The following is a 22950-nucleotide window of genomic DNA, read 5'->3' as shown; positions in this document are numbered from 1 at the left end:
TATGGAAGGAAGCGTAAATGGATGGAGACACAGGTGGATCACATGAGTTTTCTGTAAAGCTGCGTCTTAGTTGGTGCTTATCTTAGCGAGAGCCGAGTTCAAATCAGCATGAAGTTTTAACATCTACTCTCATGTATGAAAATCATTATTCTTTATGTATGTTGTATTAACAATTTGTTATTTATTTATGTTATTAACAATTTTATTGCTGCGGCACACGCTTTCAAACAGTAAATACTGTTTATTATTAATTATTTCTGAGCAGACGCCCTTATCCAGGACGACTTACAATTGTTACGAGATATCACATTATTTTTACATACAATTACCCATTTATACAGTTGGGTTTTTACTGGAGCAATCTAGGTAAAGTACCTTGCTCGAGGGTACAGCAGCAGCAGTGTTCCTCCACCTGGGATTGAACCCACGACCCTCCGGTCAAGAGTCCAGATCCCTAACCCCTACTCCACACTGCTGCCCCTACTGTATCCTCTTCGGCTATTGTAAATCACTATTCCTATGATGTGACTGTATAACATCATTTTCCATTGATATATAAAGCAGCCGGCTCTGTGTCCTTGTAGATTCCCATCGTCCTCTCTCAGTGCAATGCAATACGTTACCCATTGGTCTGTGTGGGCTTGTGCACAGCGTTTATATAGTGGCATTCAAACCCCAGCCTTGATACGAGCCTGGGCAGGGCGCAGATGTTGGAAGTTCATGCGGTAGACGCATTCAGCACGGTACAGTGTGCCTGTAGCGTACATGCGTGTGTGGAAAACAACACGTGTGGGTATGTCAGTCTGTGTCTTCAAACACTAATGCATACAGTGGCTAACATTAGGCCTAAAAACCCCAGAACGCGCGACGCGTTTAATATCTGAACGGCGCGACAGAGTGAAATAGAAGCGTTCTATTCCTAAACAGCGGTGTTGATACGTCATCAGCTGTCGCGCTGGTGTTTAGTCACGTGGAACTCTAAATTAATTGTTCAACGTTATGTGTTTTAATCTGCGCCGTTTTTGTTAAGTTTGATGTTTTAGATTTCAAACAGCAGCCCGGTTATAAACGCGTACGAATGTTTAAAAAGTGTTATAAGTCATAAACGCGTCCAAGAGTTTACAAAATAAAACATCACGGAGCGTTTTAAATCCTAAACGCGTTTAGAATTCTAAACGCAGTGACGTGTTTGAAAAGTGTGACAAATAAGCGTTTTAAAGTTACACTCAGTAATACAATGTATTATTATTATTATTATTATTATTATTATTATTATTATTATTATTATTATCAACGTCTCTCTCTCTCTCTCTCTCTCTCTCTCAATTCAATTCAATTTTCAATTCAAAGTGCTTTATTGGCATGACTTATTTTCCACAGTGTTGCCAAAGCAAATACATACATATTATGAACAGATGCATCTATATACAAACAAGGAACAATGGTAACACAATAATAATAAATACAATAGAAGATAAATAATAATAATACAGAAATTGAAATATTAAAATAATAATATTGAAACTATTAAATTGTGCCATGTCACTGCGTGCCCCTCAGGTTGTGGCAGGTGGCTACATATTTGGCAGCCAGTGGAGCTGTGTGTCCCTCCCCTAGGAGGACAGCAAGTTTCTCTGAGTTTCTCTCCCCTAGGAGGACAGCAAGTTTCTCTCTCTCTCTCCTCTCTCTCTCTCTCTCTCTCTCTCTCTCTCTCTCTCTCTCTCTCTCTCTCTCTCTCCAGTCTAATGTATGCAGTAAAACAAACCAAAAAAAAAAAGTCAACGCAGTTTCCTATTGTCCGTTTAGAAAACGCCTCGATGGGTTTGGCATCTGTGCGCTCCAGCGCTGTGAGCTACAGCTGTCTGCTCTCGGAGTCCCTAATGATTTTGACGCGGTGCAGGAATGTGATTTTCTCAATGTTGATTTAGTGTGTCTGTGGTGAGTCGCATTTGTTTGCTTCAGAAGGCGGGTTACTGTTTAAACTGGAGCTGGCAGATCCAAGCCTGGAGAGGAAATGTATCTGACGTTTATACTGCCTTTTGGAGGGGGGGGGGAATGTAAACCAACTGGTCTGCCAGCTAGGTGTGCTTTTGTTTATTGTAGCGTCAAACTGAACAGGATTGTGGGGCTCTGTCTGTCTGTCTGTCTGTCTGTCTGCAGTTGGTGGTGGTGTTGGTGTTGTTATTAAGTCATTTAGCAGACACTTTTATCAAAAGCGACTTCCAGAGACTAGGGGGGTGAACTCTGCATCATCAACAACTGCTGCTGCTGCAGAGTCACTTCCAATAGGAGCTCGTTTGTTTGACGACTCATCCTGAAGGACGGAGCACAAGGAGGTTCAGTGACTTGCTCAGGGTCACACACACACACAGGGAGTCAGTGGCTGCTGCAGAGTCACTTCCAATAGGAGCCTGTTTGTTTGACGTCTCATCCTGAAGGACGGAGCACAAGGAGGTTCAGTGACTTGCTCAGGGTCACGCACACACAGGGAGTCAGTGGCTGCTGCAGAGTCACTTCCAATAGGAGCTTGTTTGTTTGACGTCTCATCCTGAAGGACGGAGCACAAGGAGGTTCAGTGACTTGCTCAGGGTCACATACACACAGGGAGTCAGTGGCTTAGTAATAGTTACATTAGTTTTGCCTTATTCAGATTCTATGCTACAGTCTTCCATATACTTTCAAATAATGGCCAAAAGTTCAGCATCGTCCCCCCTATAGAATGAACTGGTTCTGCTTCATGAAGTCGAATGAAACCTGCTCAATAATGCCACGTTAACATGTGCAATTACATACCACAGCTTTGTATAGTTTTCCACATGCTTCACGAAAAACTGAGACCTGTGACATTTAAAAATCTAACATGAAATTCAGCTGTACTTCTGTTATGACTTTTTGTAGTTTTTCTTTGATTACATGATGTTAAATAAAATATCTGAATTATGTTCAATAGTAGTTTTTTTTAAAAAAAAAAAAAAGATCTCTGAATCCTAAAATTCTAGTTGATGCAAAACTTTTTTGGCCACAGCTGTAGACTGTGTATAATTATTTACCTGCTTTAACTTGCTGTGAGCTTTCTTACAAAACATCGCTTTGATCAGATTGACCTTTACCCTGATCAGCTGAAGCTGGATTTGATTGTTTTACGACACTGGCACACACACACACACATTTCAAGTGTCTACAGCAGTGTGTAAAATGTGTTGGCACAGCTCAAGATTAGTCATTGATATCCTTTATCTACCCACCTGCATGAAAACACCTCTGGGCGTGAATTTCAATTTCCACTCAGTAATCAGTGATATAGAAACACACTCGTGTGTGAAAATGTCAGACTGCTTTGTGCTTTAATCTTTAGTCTTAAACAACTTACAATTTAAAAAAAAACTGCAGAAAACATGCATATTGCTAGTAATATAATAAGGGGTTGGGAATAAGACTCCTATTGCACAGCAGTGTCACCCAGTCCAGGTTTTACTACCAGCTTGATCAGCCCTAGTGTGTCTAGCTAACAAGCTCAGGTGTGTCTTATTAAGCAAGCTCAGGTGTGTCTGATTATTAAACTATAGTCTTATTATTATTATAAGAGGCTGTGTGGTCTGGTGGTTAAAGAAAAGGGCTTGTAACCAGGAGGTCTCCGGTTCAAATCCCACCTCAGCCACTGACTCATTGTGTGACCCTGAGCAAGTCACTTAACCTCCTTGTGCTCCGTCTTTCAGGTGAGACGTAGTTGTAAGTGACTCTGCAGCTGATGCATAGTTCACACACCCTAGTCTCTGTAAGTCGCCTTGGATAAAGGTGTCTGCTAAATAAACAAATAATAATAATAACTTGCAGTAAAACCAGGAATGGATCAAACCGCTCTGCAACTCTCAACTCTAATATGAAGCTGTAAACAGGCCACCAGAATCATGAATCGATCACCGAATGCCTGATCAAAGCCGTGGTGATCAATAACCTGACGTTCCTCTGCCTGGCTTCCTGTGAGTTTCCTCTGGTGTTTAGCGTGCGGTAATCATCCTGCTAATGTGTGAGTCTGGGGTGTCTGACAGGGGTGTGAATTTAATTGCTCAGCTGAGATTCGCACGTTGCCTACTTGAGACTCCTCAACAGTCTCAGCTTGTCCTGCTGAGAAGTCAGATACAGTAACGTGTGTGTGTGTGTGTGTGTGTGTGTGTGGAGACTGTGATTTCTACTCTGCCTTTCCTTCACCTATATTTTTCAATAGGAGAATTCCAACACAGTTTATGCAAATGTAGCCTTTTGTTTGAGGAGGGGAGGGGGCAACGCCAGCTGCCTCAACCCCCTCCCCCTGCCCCATGACCTTGAACCTTTGACCTGTCCCTTGTAAGGGAGTGGGGGTCACAGTGGAATTCCAGTTAGGGGACCAGCTGGTTTAGAAGGGGAGAGGAGAGGCTGGCGCTTATCAATGCCAATGGCTTAAAGGGCTATTGATTTTCGGCAGGGAGTGTGGGATCGAGGAGAGACCCTCCGATCTCAAGCCCAGCCCACAGACCCCCAGAGAACAATGGAGAACAGCAGCTGTCCTGCTAAATACAAGATTCGGGCAGACACTGCCCCCCCCCCCCCACCTCACTCCCAAACCCCTCTTCTTTAGTATACAAGGGAGGAGGGATTGTACTCCATCATGATTTAAACCCTGTAAAGGATGCTTCTGATGAGATGTAAAACCCAGGTCCTATTGGAAGTGACTCTGCAGCAGCCACCGACTCCCTGTGTGTGTGTGACCCTGAGCAAGTCACTGAACCTCCTTGTGCTCCGTCCTTCAGGATGAGACGTCAAACAAACGAGCTCCTATTGGAAGTGACTCTGCAGCAGCCACTGACTCCCTGTGTGTGTGTGTGACCCTGAGCAAGTCACTGAACCTCCTTGTGCTCCGTCCTTCAGGATGAGACGTCAAACAAACGAGCTCCTATTGGAAGTGACTCTGCAGCAGCCACTGACTCCCTGTGTGTGTGTGTGTGACCCTGAGCAAGTCACTGAACCTCCTTGTGCTCCGTCCTTCAGGATGAGACGTCAAACAAACGAGCTCCTATTGGAAGTGACTCTGCAGCAGCAGCAGCAGTTGTTGATGATGCAGAGTTCACCTCTCTAGTCCAGCGGTACTCAACTCTCGCCCTCAAGATCTAATCCAGTCCAGGTTTTTACTCCAACCCGGTTCTATAATGTAGTTGATTGAAGCTGCTAACTCATTCAAGACCTTGTTGGAATAAAGACCAGGACTGGAATTCATTTCCAGGATCAGAGTCTCTGTTGGTCGTTTTTGGATAAAAAGAGTCTGCTAAAATTAATTTTAATAATAGTTTGTCACTAGATTCCATTTCTTGTACAAAACGCTTTTTTGTGATTTGTCCATCAACACAATGTTCTGCGTACGAAAGATTCTGGATTGTGAGGTAGGATTTTTAATAATAATAATAATAATAATAATAATAATAATAGTAGTTAGTATAAAGGTGTAGTTAAGGGTTGTAGCTTTATGGGATGCAGAAATGGTCAATACAGGGTTGAGAAACTTAGAAATAAAAGTAGCTGTTTTTTAGGTAAAACATGTTATTAGTTTGGGGGGAAAGGGGAAATTATGAAACAAGTGAATTTAGGAACGTTGTAAGTTTTCTTTTTCATTGGATAGGGAAGAGAAGATTCGAAAAAAAAGGCAACTTTTAAAACGGTGAGAAATCTGAAACTTAACGAAATGTGTTAGACAGAGAATTTTCATTCCTAAAGATCTTAAATATGTCCAATCCCATTAACAGCTCCAAAGCGCGGAGATCTCGTGGTGTGGTGAAGGATTTAAAAAAAAAACTGCTAATCTTTATATAATTGTGTCAATCCGGAGTAAACTTGCCACTTTTTAAGAAACCTTGTGTAAAACGAAAAAACTCTCACAACCGGTGAAATTAAACAGGACGGTGCCTGTATATTCATTAATTAATTTATTTATTTAATATTGTTGAAGCTGACATCCTGGGATCCTTCAAGAAGCTGCTTGATGAGATTCTGGGATCAATAAGCTACTAACAACCAAACGAGCAAGATGGGCTGAATGGGGCCTCCTCTCGTTTGTCAGCTACATAAAATATAATAATAATAATAATAATAATAATAATAATAATAATAATAACTAACTAACCCTAATTCCACTTTGGCACCGTTAACTAAACTTCCCTCAAGTTTCTAAAGTAATAAACTGGACGGCTGAGCCCCTTTACCAGTTATCCAAAACACATCCGTGTAAAACACTGTGCGTTTCTGGGTCTTGCGCACTCCGATCTCCTCTCCGATCTTGGCTTTCACGCAGACCACCCCGACACGCCTGGCAGCCCTGTTTAAATAAGTGCCTGTTAATTACAGCCAGGTGATCTGGCTCAATAAAAAACAACTGGACCGTTAAACCACGACCCTGCGGCTGAGCAAAGCGACCACAAAAACACACATTCTCGCAGTCTAACGAATTGAAAGCCAACGCACGCCGGCTTCATACAAATCAATGGGAAGAAACAATACACGTTTCAATGCGCAGTATATTTATTCCCGTGACCAAAACGACTTTTATTTTTCGTCTGTTTGCAATATTATCTTCACGAAAGGGTTACAGCGATTCCCTGCCTTTACTTGTTCTATGCTATTACGTTTTTTTTTTTTATTTATAGCCAGGGGGGCTGGATGTTAATGACACATTCTGAGAATTAAGACCTGTGATTTGAACACGCTCGGTCATGCTTAATTTATTCATCTGACAAACCGCAACCCAGACTTTTTCAATCAAACTATATATAATATATAAAATTTGCCCCCATTGAGGAGTCAGTACTCCTGGATGCGTTCACGGATATCATTATGTGCAGAATCGGACCAATTCAGCCAATGGATGCGTTCACGGAGATCATTCTTAGAAGATCAGTGACTAAATTGGTCAGATTCATCTGCGCAGAATCATCTCCGCGAACGCAACCCCTGTGGAATACCGTACAGACCCCAGCATTGTGTCGTTCTGTGTGAAGTATCACGTGGTGGGGAGTCACGTGTTTAAAGCCCAAAACACGTTTTCCAAGTATCGGAGAACACATTGATATGTACCATGCTTTATGTTTACCTGTATACCACTTTTGCCAGTTTCCCACAGTGAATGCACAGCAAGATGTAATAAAGTTCAGTAAAGCATATGGAAGCATTGTAAAGCACAGAGAGGTCTGGCAAAGCATAGGGAAGCATTGTAAAGCACAGAGAGGTGTGGTAAAGCATAGGGAAGCATTGTAAAGCACAGAGAGGTGTGATAAAGCATAGGGAAGCATTGTAAAGCACACAGAGGTCTGGTAAAGCATAGGGCAGCATTGTAAAGCACAGAGAGGTCTGGTAAAGCATAGGGAAGCATTGTAAAGCACAGAGAGGTCTGGTAAAGCATAGGGAAGCATTGTAAAGCACAGAGAGGTCTAGTAAAGCATGGGGAAGCATTGTAAAGCACAGAGAGGTCTGGTAAAGCATAGGGAAGCATTGTAAAGCACAGAGAGGTCTGGTAAAGCATAGGGAAGCATTGTAAAACACAGTGAGGTCTGGTAAAGCATAGGGACGCATTGTAAAGCACAGAGAGGTCTGGTAAAGCATAGGGACGCATTGTAAAGCACAGAGAGGTCTGGTAAAGCATAGGGAAGCATTGTAAAGCACAGGGAGGCATGGGAAAGGATAGTCAAGCACAAAATGGCATGGTACACTTTGTATGAGTGTCCCGACACTAGTGACAGACAAAGACTTTTTAAAGCCAGTTCAACCAGCAAAATACGCTTGCAATTAGAAAGCTGCAATAGCCCCCTTTTGCAACACAATGGAGCATTGAATAAAACAATCTGCCTGCACTGTAAACAGCACATCAAAGAGAGCAAATAACACGGCTCCCAGTCGCAATACACGAGCCCTGAATGATCTGCTAGCCACATTTCACAAACAAAAGCCATCGCATTTACACATCAAGAGCCTTAATTAAAACGTGCAACCCATTCTCTCACCTCTTATTAGCTTTATTAACATGATCACCGGCCCCTCCCTTTAAAGGAGCGCTGACCATCTTTAAAATCCATTCTCTCACCTCTTATTAGCTTTATTAACAGGATCACCGGCCCCTCCCTTTAAAGGAGCGCTGACCGTCTTTAAAATCTATTCTCTCACCTCTTATTAGCTTTATTAACATGATCACCGGCCCCTCCCTTTAAAGGTGCGCTGACCATCTTTAAAAATCCATTCTCTCACCTCTTATTAGCTTTATTAACATGATCACCGGCCCCTCCCTTTAAAGGAGCGCTGACCGTCTTTAAAATCCATTCTCTCACCTCTTATTAGCTTCATTAACATGATCACCGGCCCCTCCCTTTAAAGGAGCGCTGACCATCTTTAAAATCCATTCTCTCACCTCTTATTAGCCTTATTAATGTTTGTCATTGAATTTACACTGGAGACACAGAGAAATAGTTCTAGTGGAAACGTTTGTCGTTGAATTTACAGGTTTCTAAACATACAGGGGCGGCAGTGTGGAGTAGTGGTTAGGGCTCTGGACTCTTGACCGGAGGGTCGTGGGTTCAATCCCAGGTGGGGGACACTGCTGTTGTACCCTTGAGCAAGGTACTTTACCTAGATTGCTCCAGTAAAAACCCAACTATATAAATGGGTAATTGTATGTAAAAATAATGTGATGTCTTGTAACAATTGTAAGTCGCCCTGGATAAGGGCGTCAGCTAAGAAATAAATAATAATAATAATAGACTCTTTGAAACACACACAGTATTAGTATTTGCATTAGCAGATGCTTCTAGGAGTTCTACGGGCTTTATTTGCTGTCCAGTCTGGCATAAGGATGATCGCTTGATGAAGAGAAACGCGACCATAGACGACCACAGCCCCCTCCCCCAAATCCTCTGTCTAGGATGATGGACCCCCTCACTCCCCTCCTCTCTCTCCCCTTCTTCTCCCCTCTCTCCGCAGACAGCTCTATGAATGCATCAATACGTCTTTCATTGACAGTTCTCTTTCTTCACATATTTTTCCCAGGGAGAGGGAGGCGGGCTGGAGAACAATACAGACCCCCGTTCGGGTCGAGGAGGGGGTGTAGGAGGGTCTGTCTGTTCCGATTTTAAAGTTTTTAGGTTTTTTTTTTTAGAATGCAGTTAAAGGGTTCTGACCAGGAGTTTTAATTCTTGAAGTGATGAAAACAAGCAAAGAAAATATTGAAAACTGAGTCCGTTGAAGTGTTTTCTGACAGGTTGTAATACTATAGAATTCTTTCTCTCTCTCTTTCTTTTAATAAGGTTTTATTGATGCAGATAGCATATTGCTGTATATAATCCCTTGGAAAAGTTTAGTAAAAGCACAGCCAAGTGTAATATAGCACAGAGAGGTCTGGTAAAGCATAGGGAAGCATTGTAAAGCACAGAGAGGTCTGGTAAAGCATAGATAAGCATTGTAAAGCACAGAGAGGTGTGGTAAAGCATAGGGAAGCATTGTAAAGCACAGAGAGGTCAGGTAAAGCATAGGGAAGCATTGTAAAGCACAGAGAGGTCTGGTAAAGCATAGGGAAGCATTGTAAAGCACAGAGAGGTGTGGTAAAGCATAGGGAAGCATTGTAAAGCACAGAGAGGTCAGGTAAAGCATAGGGAAGCATTGTAAAGCACAGAGAGGTCTGGTAAAGCATAAGGAAGCATTGTAAAGAACAGAGAGGTCTGGTAAAGCATAGGGAAGCATTGTAAAGCACAGAGAGGTCTGGTAAAGCATAAGGAAGCATTGTAAAGGACAGAGAGGTCTGGTAAAGCATAGGGAAGCATTGTAAAGCACAGAGAGGTCTGGTAAAGCATAGGGAAGCATTGTAAAGCACAGAGAGGTCTGGTAAAGCACAGGGAAGCATTGTAAAGCACAGAGAGGTCTGGTAAAGCATATTAAAAGCTATGGTGAATGCAGAGTAATACCATGGGGAAAAGCACTTTCCTTGTTTTTAAATAAAATTAAAGCAACTCTCTCTCTCTCTCTCTCTCCCCCCCCCAGGCACGTTGCGTCCCGTCCGCCGCAGTTTCTATGACCCCACGTCGGCCCCGGGGCAGGGCGTGGTCTGGGAATGGGAGAACGATTCCGGCTCGTGGACCCCCTATGACATGGAGATCGGGATCCCCATCCAGGCGGCCCGGGACAGGCAGCAGCCCTGGCTGGACCTGACCCCCATCGGCTTCTGCTACATCATTGACTTCACCTCCATGAGCCAGGTCAACCGCCAGACTCAGAGGAGACGACGCATCCAACGCAGGCTGGACGTGGCTTACCCGTTAGTGAGCGGGACCCTGCCCAAATCCCAGTCCTGGCCCGCCGCTGGGACTGGCACAGCGGGAGGAGCAAGCAGCAGCGCCAACATTACCCCCACCACCCCACAGCCTCCCTGCAACTGCCAGCAGTGCCTTTTGGTGATGAGCGTTAAGGCAGCAGCTACTGCCGCCTCTACTCTCAGCCCGCAGGGTCGCAAAGGCAAAGGGAGCCCCAGCCTGGGAGCCAGGAACGGGAGCCCCAGGTCTTCCTCTCTCGCCGCTGCTGCAGGAGGGACTCGCGGATCTGCCAGCGCCAGCGCCCCTGTCCTGTCTTCCGCTGGTCCGCTCAGCCCCAGGGCGGTTAAGGCTCCCGCAGCCAGCACAGGCACCCTGTCCCGTGCCGGTCTCGCCACGCTGAGCCGCCCTGCGCTCCAGAGGATTGCCATGGCGCAGTCCCGCGCCCTCATCGCTTCGGGGTAAGAGGGCAAAGGGTGGGGACGGGCAGGTAAAAAAAGGTTTTTGGGTTTTTTTATGAATGTTTGCTGTAGTGATTTTTGGTTATATGTTGAGCTGTTTTTTTTTTTTGAGAGTTTAGTAGCTGTTCTTCAGTTCTGGTTTTTATAAAGAGGTTTGCGATCGGGTTGACACAGTGAGACAGCGACAAACACAAGAACATAAGAAAGTTTACAAACGAGAGGAGGCCCCATTCGGCCCATCTTGCTCGTTTGGTTGTTAGTAGCTTATTGATCCCAGAATCTCATCAAGCAGCTTCTTCAAGGATCCCAGGGTGTATTGGGATAGTCATGCTGTGATTGCAGTGCTGTGATTGGCTAGCGATGATGTCATGCTGGATCGAGGTCACCGGTGCTCCCCCGCTGTCTCTCTCTGCTGTCTTTCCCTTCTGTAGCCCCAAATCAGCCTGCCATGTGACTGTCTGTCCTGTATTGTTCCCAACTACTTTTGTCCCCCCCAATTTAAATGAAACTCTTAATAAAGGGCCCCCCTCCCTCGCTCCCTCCTGCCTCTCCCTCATTCTGCCTCCCAGGCTGCTCTCCCAGCGTTGTGTTTGTGCAGGTCTCGTTTCCACGGCAACCTTTGTCAAGATTTTTTTTTTCTCCTTGCAGCTGCTAGGGAGGGGGGATGGGCTCCTCCCTGGTTTCCATGGTGACTAAAACCTAGACTGATTTACAGCACAATGCCTCCATAGGCACTGAAGGAGATTCAAGGGAGAAAATATTGCAGTCGAGGTTAAAAAAAAATACTAAACAAAACCACAAACACACAGTACTGCAAAGGAATGTGCATTGAATCCCTGAGGGGTTTCTAGACAGGACAGATGGTTGCGCCCCCCCTTGCACCCCACCCCCCCACACACACACAAAACACATCTATCTAGGATGTTAGAGCTGAGGAGGGACTGGGAGGGAGGGAGGGAAGCAGTGTGGCTCTAGTGGAGCTGAGGAGGGACTGGGAGGGAGGGAAGCAGTGTGGCTCTAGTGGAGCTGAGGAGGGACTGGGAGGGAGGGAAGCAGTGTGGCTCTAGCGGAGCTGAGGAGGGACTGGGAGGGAGGGAAGCAGTGTGGCTCTAGTGGAGCTGAGGAGGGAGGGAAGCAGTGTGGCTCTAGTGGAGCTGAGGAGGGTCTGGGAGGGAGGGAAGCAGTGTGGCTCTAGTGGAGCTGAGGAGGGACTGGGAGGGAGGGAAGCAGTGTGGCTCTAGTGGAGCTGAGGAGGGACTGGGAGGGAGGGAAGCAGTGTGGCTCTAGTGGAGCTGAGGAGGGACTGGGAGGGAGGGAAGCAGTGTGGCTCTAGTGGAGCTGAGGAGGGAGGGAAGCAGTGTGGCTCTAGTGGAGCTGAGGAGGGACTGGGAGGGAGGGAAGCAGTGTGGCTCTAGTGGAGCTGAGGAGGGAGGGAAGCAGTGTGGCTCTAGTGGAGCTGAGGAGGGACTGGGAGGGAGGGAGGCAGTGTGGCTCTAGTGGAGCTGAGGAGGGACTGGGAGGGAGATGTTTGTGGGTGCGAGGCAGTTCAGAATAGCCTGCAAGCCTCTTGCTATAACAAGCCCAGTCTCGTGAGGGATCAGTGCAGGTCTGTCTGGTGTTGTATTCCGCGGCTCTGCATGCTGGGAATCGCACAGAGAGCCGCCTTCGTCTGCAAGAATCTGTTCAGTTTAATCCAGCCCAAGAGACACTGCAGGGTAAACACTGTCTGTCCCAGAATGACCCTGCTAAAGGACACCTGGGCAAGAGACCGCCCCCACTCACACACAGGACCCTGCTAGAGGACACCTGTGTAAGAGTCTGTCCCTTCTTTACACCACTGATCAGGCCGTCCCTCAAATGCAACCCCTCAAAATACCATCTGCTTTGCAGGGATGGGGATAAGACTCCTGTTGCATTTACTACCCTGGTTTACCATGCTTATTAATCTTATTTACCAGACCTCTCTGTGCTTTACAATGCTTCCCTATGCTTTACCAGACCTCTCTGTGCTTTACAATGCTTCACTATGCTTTACCATACCTCTGTGCTTTACAATGCTTCCCTATGCGTTACCAGACCTCTCTGTGCTTTACAATGCTTCCCTATGCGTTACCAGACCTCTCTGTGCTTTACAATGCTTCCCTATGCTTTACCAGACTTCTCTGTGCTTTACAATGCTTCCCTATGCTTTACCAGACCTCTCTGTGCTTTGCAATGCTTCCCTATGCTTTACCATAACTCTCAGTGCTTTATAATGGAAGGGCTTTTTTTGTAAGCAGACATCTGAATCTCTCGAGGTCTCTTGAAGCGTGACATTCGCAGGACTGTGTATCGGAGACTAGCACAGCGCCTTCAGTACAGCTGTGAACCAGCAAGCCACAAGAAAATATTTACACAAGAATCCAAACAAGCAATTTAAAATACATTTAGAGTTAACCAAACCAGCCCGTCAGTGACATCATCCACCCCCCATCCCAGCAATATAAACCAGCCCGTCAGTGACATCATCCACCCCCCATCCCAGCAATATAAACCAGCCCGTCAGTGACATCATCCACCCCCCATCCCAGCAATACAAACCAGCCTGTCAGTGACATCATCCACCCCCATCCCAGCAATATAAACCAGCCTGTCAGTGACATCATCCACCCCCATCCCAGCAATATAAACCAGCCCGTCAGTGACATCATCCACCCCCCATCCCAGCAATACAAACCAGCCTGTCAGTGACATCATCCACCCCCCCATCCCAGCAATATAAACCAGCATGTCAGTGACTTCCATTCGCCATCTCCACAGCCTGCATATTCACAATCTGAGCTACCAGTGAGAGAAAGGTCAACATGCAGTTTTGAAAAACAAAATCTTTATCATTTTGAAACATTATTTTTCTTTCCTAGCTAATACGCTGAGTCAAAGTTTTTGAAAATCGTGGGTGTGTTATTTTTTTCATGATCACTAGGTGTGTGTGTGAGTGCGTGTGTGTGTGTGTGTGTTTGTGTGTGTGTGTGCAACTGTAATTGTGTAAATGGAAAAATATCTGTTAAAACACACACACACATTTTCACAGAGATAAGATTGAGTTGCACGCCCCCTGGTGGACGTTTCTGCATCACTTCAGAAATTAATTTGATTGGATATATTGTCTTATTAAACAAATAGCCTTGTAATGTTGTTGAAGCTGACACCCGGGAATCCTTCAAGAAGCTGCTTGATGAGATTCTGGGATCAATAAGCTACTAACAACCAAACGAGCAAGATGGGCTGAATGACCTCCTCTTGGAAACTTTATGTAAGTGATCATGTTAATAAGAGGTGAGAGAATGGATTTTAAAGATGGTCAGCGCTCCTTAAAGGGAGGGGCCGGTGATCCTGTTAATAAAGCTAATAAGAGGTGAGAGGATGGATTTTAAAGATGGTCAGCGCTCTTTTAAAGGGAGGGGCCAGTGATCCTGTTAATAAAGCTAATAAGAGGTGAGAGAATGGATTTTAAAGATGGTCAGCGCTCCTTTAAAGGGAGGGGCCAGTGATCCTGATAATAAAGCTAATAAGAGGTGAGATAATGCATGTTGAAGATGAACACGTATTTATAGGCCAGGTAAACACGTCTTGCTTCGGATGCTGGTTTGAGCCCCTGCGTTGCTAAGCCGAGAGTCTATCCTGCTTAGAGATTAGGCTCCGCCCCTATGAGGTCACGGGGGTGGGCGGGGTTAGAGGCTATAAGAGAGTTAAATCTCTGACGCGTCACCCAGCATTCGGACTACAGCTTTCTGTATCAGAGAAGTTTCCTTTAGAAAAAAAAATAACAATGACCGTGATACAAATGCTACGGTGAGTTTCATTTCAATTAATAATAATAATAATAATAATAATAATAATAATAATAATAATTATGCTTTCAGATTTTAATGCGGCTGATTCCTATCATGATTGATTGGACAGACTTGTTTTTACTGTAAGTAGGTAGTCAGGATAGATTCACTTCGGTTAGTTTACTGAGGGGACAGACAGCAGTCTTGCACCATGAGAGACAGGGACAGGGAGGTGGACTGGACTCTGCTGCTGGTTTAGTGAGGGGACAGACAGCAGTGTTGTTGTATAGAGACAGGGACATGGAGGTGGACTGGACACTGCTATTGGTTTAGTGAGGGGACAGACAGACAGGGAGAGGGGAGGTGGACCGCACAGAGTCGCTTCAGTGGTTTCAGTTCTTTCTCCCATGCCAGTTCACACGCTGTGTGGGTTTTTCTGACGCTGGTGTGTAATTGGATCAGGGTGGATGTTTTGAAGCGTGTATAATCTCCAGAGCTCTAATACCCCGGGGCTTAGAAGGGGGGGAGGGGGGGGGCATACTTTGACGTTTTGCACGTCTGTCACGATGGTGTACCAAAATATACAGCAGGTGACGCAGAGAGCTGACCAAGGCTTTGAATCCATTGCTGTGCCTCTTAATAGTTTTTATAAGCATTTCATAAAATCCTCTTTCAAAGGAGCGCTGCCCATCTTTAAAATCCATTCTCTCACCTCTTATTAGCTTTATTAACATGATCACTGGTCCCTCCCTTTAAAGGAGCGCTGACCATCTTTAAAATCCATTCTCTCACCTTTTATTAGCTTTATTAACATGATCACCGGTCCCTCCCTTTAAAGGAGCGCTGACCATCTTTAAAATCCATTCTCTCGCCTCTTATTAGCTTTATTAACATGATCACTGGCCCATCCCTTTAAAGGAGCGCTGACCATCTTTAAAATCCATTCTCTCGCCTCTTATTAGCTTTATTAACAAGATCACTGGCCCCTCCCTTTAAAGGAGCGCTGACCATCTTTAAAATCCATTCTCTCGCCTCTTATTAGCTTTATTAACATGATCACCAGTCCCTCCCTTTTAAAGGAGCGCTGACCATCTTTAAAATCCATTCTCTCGCCTCTTATTAGCCTTCTTAACAGTATGATAGGGTCTCCTGTGCTTGTGCTACCATTGCCTCTCTGTGTAATACAGAACCATTATTGCATTGTCATTGTAGTGCCTCTGTCTGTCTGTCTGCGTTGCCACTGAAGATCAGTGGCGATCTGATGCTGGTGAACGTCTCTGTCAAATCTATTCTAACAACCACTGGTATTTTCCCAGTCCTCCCATTTGCTCAGTGCATGTGTTTTTGTGTGTTGCAGGGTGCCCACGGTACCAGTAAAGAACTTAAATGGTTCCAGTCCAGTTCACCCAGCGCTGGCAGGTAAGAGAATTGCAGCGATCCTCGATTTTGAAACCGCGGTTCCAGCTTCATTAGCGAAGCAAATAATGGCAGCTGTAAAAATTAACACCTGAAATCTCACTGGGCCTGTTTTCAATCCCATTGGCTAAACGGGTCTCAAAATGTGCAGCATCGAGAGACACACATTCGCTCTAGAGTATGTGTGGATTTTTTTCAGTTGAAAACCTGATATCTGGTATGGATTTAGGTTGAAGGAAAAGTTATCTGGTTTTTTTAAAGCCTTGTTCTCTGTCAAAACTTTCTGGGTAACCCACAGCAGTGTCTTCTGGGTCAAAGCCTGTCAGTCAACAGGAGAAGCAGCAGCTGATTGGTTGATAACAATGATTGGGGAGGGGTGGGTGGGTGCAGGGCTATCCGAAAGTCTGGCTCGCAAGCTTAGTGGGGGGTATCATGTTTTTAAAGTAGAAGATCAAGGATAAAATATGAATAGAAGATATTTTTTAGTTTGTTACAGCAGAATCACTTTCAGCGTGAAGTCCACTTGATTACAGCCACAGCGATATTCTCCCATTGACCGGAATGTAGAGGCACCTTCACTATTAATTGCTAGTCTTTCTAAGTACTGTTCTGTGTGTGTGTTGAGACCTGTCAAGGTGTTAATAAAGATGTGTGTGCGTGGACAGGTATCACAGGGATTCTGATGAGCGCGGCCGGTCTGCCCGTGTGTCTGACCCGCCCCCCCAAACTGGTCCTGCACCCCCCGTCTGTGAGCAAGAGCGACATGAAGCCCGTCCCGGGGATCGGAACCTCCTGCCGCAAGACCAGCAAGAAGCAGGCACGCCAGGGTGAGACGTTATTATTATTTATTTCTTAGCAGACGCCCTTATCCAGGGCGACTTACAATTGTTACAATATATCACATTATTTTTACATACAATTACCCATTTATACAGCTGGGTTTTTACTGGAGCAATCTAGGTAAAGTACCTTGCTCAAGGGTACAGCAGCAGTGTCCCCCACCTGGGATTGAACCCACGACCCTCCGGTCAAGAGTCCAGCTTTATTATACTGAACTACGCACCCCAACCCTCCCTCTCTGCTCTGAGTGTGTGCAATACCCCTGCTTTATAACACTGAACAACACACCCCATCCCCAACCCCAACCCCAACCCCAACCCTAACCCTCTGCTCCATTCAGGTCAGAGCGTGGTGAGGTGAGAGTAGATTTTTTACCAGATACCTTTTTTTTCTCAATTCCCAGAATTCACAGCATGTCGTTTTCGTGTCTTTTTTTCCCCCAGGTAAAACTCCGGAGGAGGTGGTGAAGAAATACCTTCAGAAAGTGCGGAACCCCCCAGAAGAGGTGAGCCTGTCCGTCGGTCTCTGTCTCTCCGTCCACGTCTGTCTCAGATTCAGTCTTGCAGTTTTTATGCTCTTCCCATGGCTATACTATGCATAGTTTACACTGGTTTTATTAGTATACTTTACCAGACCTCTCTGTGCTTTACAATGCTTCCCTATGCTTTACCAGACCTCTCTGTGCTTTACAATGCTTCCCTATGCTTTACCAGACCTCTCTGTGCTTTACAATGCTTCCCTATACTTTACCAGACCTCTCTGTGCTTTACAATGCTTCCCTATGCTTTACCAGACCTCTCTGTGCTTTACAATGCTTCCCTATGCTTTACCACACCTCTCTGTGCTTTACAATGCTTCCCTATGCTTTACCAGACCTCTCTGTGCTTTACAATGCTTCCCTATGCTTTACCAGACCTCTCTGCACTTTACAATGCTTCCCTATGCTTTACCAGACCTCTCTGTGCTTTACAATGCTTCCTGATGCTTTACCATGCTTTCACTGTGCTGTATTAGACTTTGCTGTGCTATCTTTGTTGTGGAAACTGTTTTATAAGGGAGCCGCTAATTCAAAGAAACTGCAGGTCATTATGCATCCACCAGGTGGCATTAGGACTTGCATTATAACAGATTCTCTCTCTCTCTCTCTCTCTCTTCTTCCTCTCAGGACTGCACTATCTGTATGGAGAAGCTAGCCTCTCCATCCGGCTACAAGAATGCTCCCGGTCAGCCGCTGGTCAAGCCAGACCTGGTGGGCAAGCTGACCAAATGCGGCCATGTCTACCACCTGCACTGCCTGGTGGCCATGTACAACAATGGCAACAAGGTGGGTCCGAACAGGAGCCTGTTGGTCAAGCACAGTCGTTTCGGATTGCAGGGATGGGAACAGGACTCCTATTGCACAGCAGTGTGATCCAGTCCAGGTTTTACTACCAGCTTGATTAGCCCACAGTGTGTCTAGGTAACAAGCTCAGGTGTGTGTTATTATTAAACTCCTAGTGAAACCAGGAATGGATCACACTGCTGTGGAATGGGAGTCTCATTTAAACCCCGGTAGTCCAATAGTGTATCGTGCATTCTCTTCTCTAATATGTGTCTCTCTGTGTGTCTCTAACCCGTGCCTGTCCCATTACAGGATGGCAGTCTGCAGTGTCCCACCTGTAAGACTATCTACGGGGTGAAGACAGGCACCCAGCCCCCCGGCAAAATGGAGTACCACGCCATCCCCCATTCCCTCCCGGGACATCCCGACTGCAGAACCATCCGAGTCATCTACAACATTCCTCCAGGGATTCAGGTGAGACCCCGTCCTGCTCCTGATTGGACAGTCGGAGTCGGAGCTTTAGGGTGATGATGATGATGATGATGATGAAGCAAAACTTTTTTGTTCATAAAGAATGAACTCCTTTTTCTTCCTAAAGTCGAATGAAACTTGTTGAGTAATGTTACGCAGACATGTTGAATTACATGCCTTGTGTAGTTTTCCCATGTACTTAACATGAAATACTACTCTACCAATTTTTTTATGAAATTTCTTTTCATGGTGGAAAGTCTGGTGAAGGCGCATTTCTCTAGTGTGTGTGTGTGCTGCCCTCTTGTGGAAAGTTGTCTGTACTGCGCTGTATTGTGGTGACTGTGCACTGATCTCTCTCTCTCTCTCTCTCTCTCTCTCTCTCTCTCTCTCTCTCTCTCTCTCTCTCTCCCTCCCTCCCCTTACCCCCTCTAGGGACCCGAACACACAAACCCGGGGAAGCCCTTCACTGCACGGGGATTCCCTCGACACTGCTACCTCCCTGACAATGAGAAGGGACGCAAGGTGAGTCCTCTTCAGCACCTCGCTGCAGCACAGGCTCCAGCAGACACAGGGTCTGTTTAGGAGAGACTTAGGAGAACAGAGGGCAGGAGACTCCTTTACTTCACACGGAGTGGTGAGGGGGGTGGAAGGGGCTGTCGAGGGTTACCTAGTCATGTTGTCAAGACTGAATCACGTGGACCCTTGTAAGACCCGACTTGACAAAGTTCTGAGACCAATCAGCTTCTCAGAACCGGAAGGGCACTGATGAGCTGAAAGAACTCTGTCTCTCTCTCTGTCTCTGTCTGTCTTTCTTTCTTTCTTTCTTTCTTTCTTTCTTTCTTTCTTTCTTTCTTTCTTTCTTGCTCTCGCTCTCTCTTGTGTTTCTCTTTCTCTCTCTCTGATCCCTCTCGTGTTTCTCTCTCTCTTATCCCTCTCTTTCTCTCTCTCTCTCTCATCCCTCTCGTGTCTCTCTCATCCCTCTCGTTTCTCTCTCTCATTCCTCGTGTTTCTCTCTCTCTGATCCCTCTCGTGTTGCTCTCTCTCTCATCCCTCTCGTGTCTCTCTCTCATCCCTCTCGTGTCTCTCTCTCATCCCTCTCGTTTCTCTCTCTCTCTCATTCCTCTCGTGTTTCTCTCTCTCTGATCCCTCTCGTGTCTCTCTCTGATCCCTCTTGTGTTTCTCTCTCTCTGATCCCTCTCGTGTCTCTCTCTCTCATCCCTCTCGTGTCTCTCTCTCTCTCTCATCCCTCTCGTGTCTCTCTCTCTCTGATCCCTCTCGTGTTTCTCTCTCTCTCTCTGATCCCTCTCGTGTCTCTCTCTCTCTCATCCCTCTCTCTCTCTCATCCCTCTCGTGTCTCTCTCTCTCTGATCCCTCTCGTGTATCTCTCTCTCTCTCTCATCCCTCTCTCTCTCTCTCTCTCATCCCTCTCGTGTCTCTCTCTCTCTGATCCCTCTCGTGTTTCTCTCTCTCTCTGATCCCTCTCGTGTATCTCTCTCTCTCTCTCATCCCTCTCTCTCTCTCTCTCATCCCTCTCGTGTTTCTCTCTCTCTGATCCCTCTCGTGTCTCTCTCTCTCATCCCTCTCTCTCTCTCTCTGATCCCTCTCGTGTTTCTCTCTCTGATCCCTCTCGTGTTTCTCTCTCTCTGATCCCTCTCGTGTCTCTCTCTCTCATCCCTCTCGTGTCTCTCTCTCTGATCCCTCTCGTGTTTCTCTCTCTCTCTGATCCCTCTCGTGTATCTCTCTCTCTCTCTCATCCCTCTCTCTCTCTCTCTCATCCCTCTCGTGTTTCTCTCTCTCTGATCCCTCTCGTGTCTCTCTCTCTCATCCCTCTCTCTCTCTCTCTGATCCCTCTCGTGTTTCTCTCTCTGATCCCTCTCGTGTCTCTCTCTCTCTCTGATCCCTCTCGTGTATCTCTCTCTCTCTCTCATCCCTCTCTCTCTCTCTCTCTCATCCCTCTCGTGTCTCTCTCTCTCTGATCCCTCTCGTGTTTCTCTCTCTCTCTGATCCCTCTCGTGTATCTCTCTCTCTCTCTCATCCCTCTCTCTCTCTCTCTCATCCCTCTCGTGTTTCTCTCTCTCTGATCCCTCTCGTGTCTCTCTCTCTCATCCCTCTCTCTCTCTCTCTGATCCCTCTCGTGTTTCTCTCTCTGATCCCTCTCGTGTTTCTCTCTCTCTGATCCCTCTCGTGTCTCTCTCTCTCATCCCTCTCGTGTCTCTCTCTGGTTTCAGGTGTTAAAGATGCTGCTGGTTGCCTGGGATCGGCGGTTGATCTTCACCGTGGGGGTTTCCAGCACCACGGGAGAGTCCGACACGGTCATCTGGAACGAAGTCCACCACAAGACGGAGTTCGGCTCGAATCTCACCGGGCACGGCTTTCCCGATCCCAACTACCTGGACAACGTGCTGGCGGAGCTGAGCGCCCAGGGCATCACGGAGGAGAGCATCCGGGAATGAGGGAGGGGGGAGCCCACGCAGAGTGGAGAGCAGGGCTGGGAGAGAGCGGGACAGCAGGGATGGGAATGAGACTCCCACTGCATGGCGGCTTCATCCACCATGAGTTTCACACACAAACTCCAGAGCTTGTTACCTAGACACACTGGGGGCTGATCAAGCTGGTAGTAAAACCTGGAATGGGTGACACTGCTGTGCAATAGGAGTTGTATTACCATCCCTGCAATGTAATTCCAGTACTGTCCAACTGCAGTTACAATGTAATTCCAGTTTAGACCAGTCCAGTCCAGTCTAGTTGTATTCCCCTACAACCCCCTTCCAGTTTATAGCAGGTGATTATGGCCCATTCTGTACCATGCACCCCTCGGTTCTCGCAAAGTGGTATGGTCAGTACGTTGTTTCTTAACCTGAAGTTCGGTACGGCCTCTGATATTCGGGGCTTCGCATTAACGCTGCCTCCTAGTGGTGGGAGGGTTGCGTTGCACTTCCAATGCAGTGTTCTGTAAAACGGGTTTAAATCCTTGTGAGTTTTTAATTGGCTGTTTTTAAATCTGATAAAACATATACTTGATATAGTGTAACTTATCTGTATAAAGTTGTTATCTAGTGCGCTGGGCAGAGCCTGGCTGTGCTGTACTGTACGCAGGGCAATGCTGGCGAGGCCACACTGTAGAACACTGATATACAACCCTACAGCAGCTACCCAACATGGCATCTGTATAAATCTGTACTCTAGCACAATAGGGCTAGGCTTGCGTGACCATTCCATTTAATAAACCTGACAGCGATACCTTGCATTGGGAGTGTGATGTTACCACAGTGCCATCTAGTGTCAAGGCGAGGTACTGCCATGGCAGTGTTATAATGGGCTTCAGAACGTCGGTGAATTAGTCTGTGTATCTGAAGTGACCGACGGCAATTCAAGTTGGTAGAGACGCGCTTTTAAAAGTGTGTTTTGAGAAGGATGCATTCTTGATCCGGAAAATGAAAACTGTGATTGGATACTTGCTGATTTTATGTGAATGCTGCTTTTTTTTATTTTATATATTTCGCTATCACTGCCATATCAAGTTGAGATCCAGTCCACCCCAGTTTGGTCCAGTTTAGGACCGGTTTTAAGCCTGTACTGTAACGTATGAAATGTTTCTTTTGTAGGTATCTCTGTAACAGAACTGACTCTTTGTTTTCCAATTCTTCTTCTTCGTCATCTCCTCTCTCTCTCTCTCTCTCTCTCTCTCTCTCTCTCTCTCTCTCTCTCTCTCTCTCTCTCTCTCGTAAGATGCGGAGAACAAAAAATGTAAAATGAAAAAAAGATAAATGTCTGTCTAGTAGCTGGAGGTCGAATGTTTAGCAGTCTGATGTTTGGGTGGCTCACTTTTCAGTGAAGAAATTGATTAGAAAAAAACATTGCTTCTGTAGTTTTGATTCGTTCTGCATGTGAAATCAAAGCCACTGGAAAACTAGGAAAATTGGCAGGCAAATTAGCGATGGTCAAATTGAATTGATGACTTTAATAGGCTACCCATGCAATTCATTTCAAACAGTCAGAGAAAAGGAACACGGAGCCTATATATATATGTATATGTATATGTATATGTATATGTATGTGTGTGTGGACATTTTCCCCCCAGTTGAAATCTACATATGGGTTTGTTTTAAAAAGAGGAACTATTTGTTGCTAGCACTCCGTTGAGGGAGGGAAGCTGCTGTAGCGTGACACCCAGCTTATACACCGTTTTGGTATTCTAGCTAATAAAATATTTCAGGTTTGTCAATACAGCCGCCCAGTACGTTTCCAACCAGTTGTCTTTGGGACAGAAATGTATTTCCGCTTAAACAACGCCTCCCCCTTGTGGACATAGTGAATAC

General features: G+C 45.9%; 1 protein-coding gene across 1 annotated transcript in view; it reads left to right on the top strand.

Annotated features, from left to right (window-relative positions):
* LOC117968588 (E3 ubiquitin-protein ligase DTX4-like) overlaps positions 1-22664 on the top strand; it is a gene marked incomplete at its 5' end in the record, with an annotated part of 24077 nt that extends 1413 nt beyond the window's left edge. The window contains 8 exon segments of the mRNA XM_059021861.1: positions 10045-10771; positions 15941-16002; positions 16665-16826; positions 17283-17344; positions 18005-18163; positions 18473-18634; positions 19064-19153; positions 20860-22664. Coding sequence (XP_058877844.1) covers positions 10045-10771; positions 15941-16002; positions 16665-16826; positions 17283-17344; positions 18005-18163; positions 18473-18634; positions 19064-19153; positions 20860-21084 — 1649 coding nt within the window. The 3' untranslated portion in view covers positions 21085-22664.
* Between the last annotated feature and the right edge of the window lie 286 nt (positions 22665-22950).

This window comes from Acipenser ruthenus, unplaced genomic scaffold (genome assembly GCF_902713425.1).
Source record: "Acipenser ruthenus unplaced genomic scaffold, fAciRut3.2 maternal haplotype, whole genome shotgun sequence".
NCBI lineage: Eukaryota > Metazoa > Chordata > Actinopteri > Acipenseriformes > Acipenseridae > Acipenser > Acipenser ruthenus.
Note: the sequence above shows the minus strand (reverse complement) of the source record. Positions and strands in the feature narration are given on the sequence as shown.